The 5,919-nt window shown below is 45.4% G+C and overlaps 1 protein-coding gene across 1 annotated transcript; it reads left to right on the top strand.

The window, feature by feature from the left end:
* LOC148387580 (uncharacterized) lies at nt 1-5,365 on the top strand. Its single transcript, XM_088397194.1, has 13 exons — nt 1-73; nt 447-540; nt 1,081-1,287; nt 1,564-1,665; nt 2,006-2,156; nt 2,410-2,717; nt 3,041-3,148; nt 3,330-3,474; nt 3,610-3,911; nt 4,009-4,116; nt 4,200-4,341; nt 4,420-4,545; nt 4,925-5,365. The coding sequence occupies exons 2-13, from the start codon at nt 448-450 to the stop codon at nt 4,975-4,977; spliced, it is 1,845 nt and encodes a 614-aa protein (XP_088253320.1). The 5' UTR covers nt 1-73; nt 447; the 3' UTR covers nt 4,978-5,365.
* The last annotated feature ends 554 nt before the right edge of the window (nt 5,366-5,919 follow it).

Here is a 5,919-nt window from a genome sequence, read left to right as displayed (position 1 = left end):
TATTTAAGCTGCGCACTTGCCTCCCGCACGCATTCTCCCACTCCGAGGAAAAAGAAAAAAGGAGCACGTTCAGGTAAGTCTCTTCAGATTGACATTCAGGCTACATTGTATTATCCACTCGGGGTGTATTTTTGAAACAAATATTTTGGCTCATTTCAAATGGTAAGAATTCATTCGCTTATTCTGCTTATCCGAGGTCGGCGACTTTATTTTTAATTGGGAAATTCACATCACGATGAAAAGGAACGAACGGGAGATTTAAAAGTTGGTCTAAAATTCAGCGATTAGCCTCAGCAGATGTTCATTTTAAGACTGAGTCATAAATGACTGAGATGAACATTATTTGTGTATTATTGATTTAGGCAAAACATTTTTTTTCTTTTCAGTTCTGGCAAATATTGACATGCTCTAAATATGACGTTCTTTTTCCTCCCTGGTCTGTTTAGAATGCATCGAGGACTCATCCTGGTTGTGGCCGCCTTGGCGCTTCTGGCCACTGCGCGGGGGACGGACCATTTGATGTTTGACAACAGCACCATGGTTTGCTTGACTCACAATTGTCTGATGTTAACAAAAAATGCATCGGTAGATTGAGAACCGCTGGAGGCAATTTTCTTTCATTTTTATCAACGCCACTACTCATTTTCCTTGAAGGTTACAAAACAGGTTCGATTGCCTTATTAAGACTCCTACCTAAAAACACAAAGTGGCTTAACTGACGGAAAAAAAATCCAATTGAACTCTATTGAAGATTTATTTTTGTTGCTTTGTCTTTACACGAACTGGATTTAGAGACGATCATCGCTTTGATCAGAAGATTTAAACAACTTATTTATTGACTGAATAGTAGATGCCTGTTATTTGTGACCAACTGGGACTGGCCCAGCCCACAAATGACCAAAATCTGCAAATAACTGACTCCCACTGACATATATTGGGAGAAAAATAACAAACTACCCCCCCCTAAAAAAAAAAAAAAAAAAAGCAACAAACGGTTGTGTCTAGCCTGTTTGTCGACAAACTTTGTGACTTGCTTGCTCAAGCGATGAAAAGTAAACCTTTGTGTGGTGTTTTCTCCAGGCCAACGTCACCCGGGAAGGCTGCGACGAGACCAATCTCTGTCTGGAGGAGCCGGAAAACTGCGACCCTGTGAATGACACCGGGTGTCTGTTTGTATCTTTGAACGCAAGCCCGATCATGTCCCCCGACGGCTTCGACCTGTCTGTGGCTCTCAGTGGAAACTCCTCGGGATTGATCGGCTTTGGACTCAGGCAGAATTTCACCACGGTGAGAGGCCACCTTGACAAAAGGAATGGCCAAGAACATTTTGACTAACGAAATAAAATCCAACTATTTACTGACCTTTCAAATGAAGGGAATTACCGAGAACCGTCCACATTGTAGGAATCTGTAATACAGCCAAGTTTGCCAAATCTTCCCCATTTATGTTTCTCATTCGGACGAGAACGCGTTTGGTTTGGGGATCAGAAAATTGCTCGTCCAAATGCTCGGTTGTCTTGGACTGAATGAGTGAACTCTTCGTCCGTCTTTGTCTCCTCACAGAATGACACGCAGCTGTTTGTGTGTGGAATGGACAGCAACGAAACATTTTTCTTTCAAACCTTGTTGAGAAGCTCAGATGGTACTCTGACACCAAACGAGAGGGTAAGCCTTGCTTCCTTCCTTCCTAATCTTGAAATTGTCTTAAACAATGTTGTCGAGCTCTTGTGAGCACTTTGCACTTTAGTCCGTCTTCCCTTTGGTAAAACCTGTTCCTGTGTCAACTCCATTGAAATTTGGCAGCCGAACGGAGAACTTTTTCTGCCAAGCCGAGAACAAATAGCTCAAAAGACACGGCCCAACAACTTTTTCTTTTTTTTAAAAAATTGGAAATGAAAGTAAACCTCTCCATCTATTCTTTTGGGCAGTCTGCTTTGATGACCAACAAAGGGAAGGAATTTTTTTGAGGAGGGGGATTTGATGCTTTCCTTTTGTCTTTCCTTAGAACACGACTCAGATTCGCAGCAGTCTGAACGGGACCCTCATCCAATGCGAGTTTATCATTCCGAATGTAAACACAACTATGAACGGCGAGATGATGGACGGGACCACTTCCTTTGTGGTCCTGGGAAACGGGGAGGTGAACATGACCACCGGTAAGCGACCAGTCTTTTCTTAAAACAGCAGCTTTCACACCCGCACTTTGACAGAGCGACAATACAACCCGAAGACCACTTGATTTGGTTCGCACACGTCAACACACGTCAACACACGTCAACACACGTCAACACACGTCACTGAGGGAAATTACAAGCGCAAGGCTGAACAATTGCACATATGACAAAGGATTCCAATCTAGAAGTGGACACTTCAAAGTGTCTAAGGCATTTGTGCTTCTGACCCCTTCAGACCTGACAGAAAGCTTCATGCCAATTCTGAACAGCAGTCGGGTGAACCTCACCAACGCTGAAGGCAACATCACCATCCCCGTCCCCGTCCCTCCAAGGGATCTGAACATCAACCGGACCGGCTGTGGAAACAGCAAACTCTGCATTGAGTCGCCCAGCGACTGCGACCCCATGAACGATGGCGGGTGTCTTTTTACATCTTTGGAAACCACCACCAACACCGCGGCGGGAACCTTTGACATCATGGTAGAGCTCGCTGGCGAGTCCGACGGATACGTGGCTATGGGGCTGACGGCAAACGCGTCGGAGGTGAGGCACAATAGAATCACAGACTGGTCCATTTGGAGACTTTGACCTAAAATTATTCAAGTATTTGGTGTCCAAAGAAAATCTCCTTCATCAAACCAAATATATGTCAAACAGAATCTCTTCAGATTTTGATCACATAAAAAAGCAAAAATCTAGTAGCAGAAATCTGTGTTGTTGTTTTTTTTGTGTGTAATCGCTAAAAATCCCTAACTCAAAAATGCCTGACCAGAAAATCAGGGAATTTGATTTATGTGTCAAGTCTACATCCCCATTAACGGAATATAACGCTAAACCAAGAGCGCTTTCTACGTTTGTCTCCGCAGGGTGTCACCAATTTGTTCATCTGCGGAATAAACAGCAGCGACAACTCACCAATAATCCGCCGAGTGGACCAAAACAACACCGACGATTCTCTCACTGTATTGGATGAGGTGAGGCATCCAATTTTCATGAACACATTTCTGAGTCCTAAAACTGCTGACTTAAGTCTCACCTAAATCATGTGACTTAAATCAGCTACCTCTGCTTTTGGTTGCTCTGCAAATCCTCCTTCGCCTTTCATTGGCGGCCAATTGGTTAACATGTCGGCCTGCTGTATCTCCACCTTCATAGGGTCTGGCCAATATGGATATTGTTGTGAACGGAATGTCCATCCAATGTATCTTCACCATTGTCGGCATCAACTCCACTGCCAGCAGACAAGCTGTCACCGGAACCCAGAACACAGTCTTGCTGGGAAATGGAGCCATAGATGGAGGTAAGCGAGACCCTTGAACCCATTGGTCATTACAAAGACATTCCTCACCTCTCCTTCCTTCCTTCCTTCCTTCCTTCCTTCCTTCCTTCCTTCCTTCCTTCCTTCCTTCCTTCCTTCCTTCCTTCCTTCCTTCAGGTATCATTGGTGAGTTCAATTCCATTGTAAACAGCGGAACTTTGGACATCACAAACCCCTCTGCTAACATCGTCGGCAATGAGGTGGTTGCCTTGCCCTTGAACATCTCCCGGGAAGGCTGTGATAGCACGAACCTGTGTCTGGAGACGCCAGCCGACTGCGACCCCTTGACCGCCCCCATGTGCCAGTTTGTGGCATTCAATACCAGCTCTTCCGATACAAATGAATTCAACATGACCGTCCGTCTGAGCGTATATTCCATGGGCTACGGTGCCATTGGACTGGCAACCGACGCAGACCAGGTGAGGCACGTTGCCAGATCAAATGGCGTCCAACCAGACCCAAGCGAGCCAGACCCAAGTGTTGATCACCAACATTTTCCCCCCTATTTGTTTACAGGGCACAAGCCAAATTTTTGCCTGTGGAAATGTCAGCAACACTGAAATGGGCTTTGTCAGAACCTTCATCAGAAACAACACTGATGGAAGTTTAACTGCAAACAACAGGGTGAGTGAGACTCCCGCTTGACCATGGCTGCAGACTTTGTCATTGTCCAATTGTGATTAACCAAAGCAACTGTATGTCCACAGACCATTATGGATCCCATTGTCGAAGTGGTCGACAGGTCCATCGAATGCCAATTCACAATCATCAATTTAAATGATGTGCAAACCAGGGAGACCAACGGCACAATCGCAGACGTTCTCCTGGCAAACGGAACGCTGACTGGAAGTAAGTCAGAGGACGCACAAGCAAAAGCAAGGAAATAAATGTTTCCCAAGGTCTCAACTCTTTTTCGTTGATCTTCAGATGTGCTCGGCCCCTTGAATGTCATTCTGACCGAGCTAGTGAACCTCACCTCACCCACCGGTACCATCAGTAACGGCGATGATGGTGGTGTGATGAACGGTGCACAGGCCCAAAGGAGCAGTGACGGTAAACCAAGATTGTATTTTAAACACAAAAGCAACTTCAAAGTGTTCCCATAGCTCAAACAAAGAGGTTGGGCCTGGCCTCCTAAGGTTTCTTGGGTTCGCTTCCCTGAACCACTTGAGAGAATTGAAGACAACAATTCTCCCAGTCTTAACAACCCCCCCATGTAGTTTAAGATTTAAAGACAGATGTTTTGCAATCTGTCAGTTTGAGTTCCTCATATATATATATAGTTCCAGAGCCTTTACAGATTGCCCCCATGGTTCCTGAAAGTCCAAATTGGGTCTCCAAAACCTTCCCATCACATTTTGTAACACACAAGTGACAGAGATAGTCACGAGAGTCAAAAAGTGATGTTTTGTCTTTTCTCTCCCCGGTACAGCCTTGCTGGCCCTGCTGAGCCTCGTCACGCTGCTGGCGATGCTCCGAGGCTAAGACGGGTCAGGACAAGCGGCAGACGAGGAGCCCGTCCGTCCGTCCTGATGACATTTACAGCGCTTGCTGTACTTCTGTGAAACCACCACATCGTGTGTTCCGATTGTATTTTTCTTTTGTCTGTTTGCATATAATCTGTTTCAACACAAAAGCGTCGCCCGGCACTGCGACGGCCCGTGTGACTGGTGTGACGGGGAGCGGCGCCATGAAGGCAGATCAATAGACGCGTCTAGTCTGACGAGTTGGAACTGTTTGAGTTAGAAACCCAGCCCTGATCATAATTATTTCTTGTGCGTCTTTGTTACGTGTCAGCAATGTAAATTATTTATGGCTATCTAAAAATGTGCATCAATAAAGTTGATCCTGTTCGGAGGCAATTTTATCCAAACAGCGGGAAATATTTCATTACGCAATTACTTATGACACATATGCCCAAAATGCTCTCTGCTGAACCATCAAGACAGAACAGGAGCTATTCAGTTTTGATTTGTAGGCTTTTCCCTTTATTCTGGAACGTCCAGCATTAACTTGGCCAAAAAGGCAGCCCAACTATGCTCATTTGGTTTAAAGTAGCCATTTTAGGCTCATTTGATCAATTTGGGGTTCTTCAAATAAAGACTGGGAGATTTTGTACCATTCGTACCAGCCCTCACTCACCTCATCAAGTTGAGTTGCTACCATTGCCCACGGCATGTGCACGATAGCCGAGTTTCACAACTGGCCACCAACCGCAGAACTCTAATTAAACCAAGAATGCTTGTATAACTCTGCTGCAATTAAATTCAAGGAAGACTTTGAAGAGCGCGGTGCCATGCGTGGCCTCACCTCACAGTGGAACGCCAAGTCTTCAATGTTAAGGTTGGTGGCACCTGCGGCTGAAGATACATTGCCTGCGAGGGAGGGCCTCATTTCATTGTCAATTAATTATGCAAAAAGCCGTCG

This window comes from Syngnathus floridae, chromosome 14 (assembly GCF_059516105.1).
Source record: "Syngnathus floridae isolate MCC-2025c chromosome 14, RoL_Sflo_1.0, whole genome shotgun sequence".
Taxonomy (NCBI): domain Eukaryota; kingdom Metazoa; phylum Chordata; class Actinopteri; order Syngnathiformes; family Syngnathidae; genus Syngnathus; species Syngnathus floridae.
Note: the sequence above shows the minus strand (reverse complement) of the source record. Positions and strands in the feature narration are given on the sequence as shown.

Coding starts and splice junctions, on each gene's coding strand:
- LOC148387580 (XM_088397194.1), top strand. CDS start 448: ATGCATCGAGGACTCATCCTGGTTGTGGCCGCCTTGGCGCTTCTGGCC. Junction 2,157..2,409: donor GGAGGTGAACATGACCACCG/GTAAGCGACCAG, acceptor TGACCCCTTCAG/ACCTGACAGAAAGCTTCATG. Junction 4,342..4,419: donor AAACGGAACGCTGACTGGAA/GTAAGTCAGAGG, acceptor GTTGATCTTCAG/ATGTGCTCGGCCCCTTGAAT.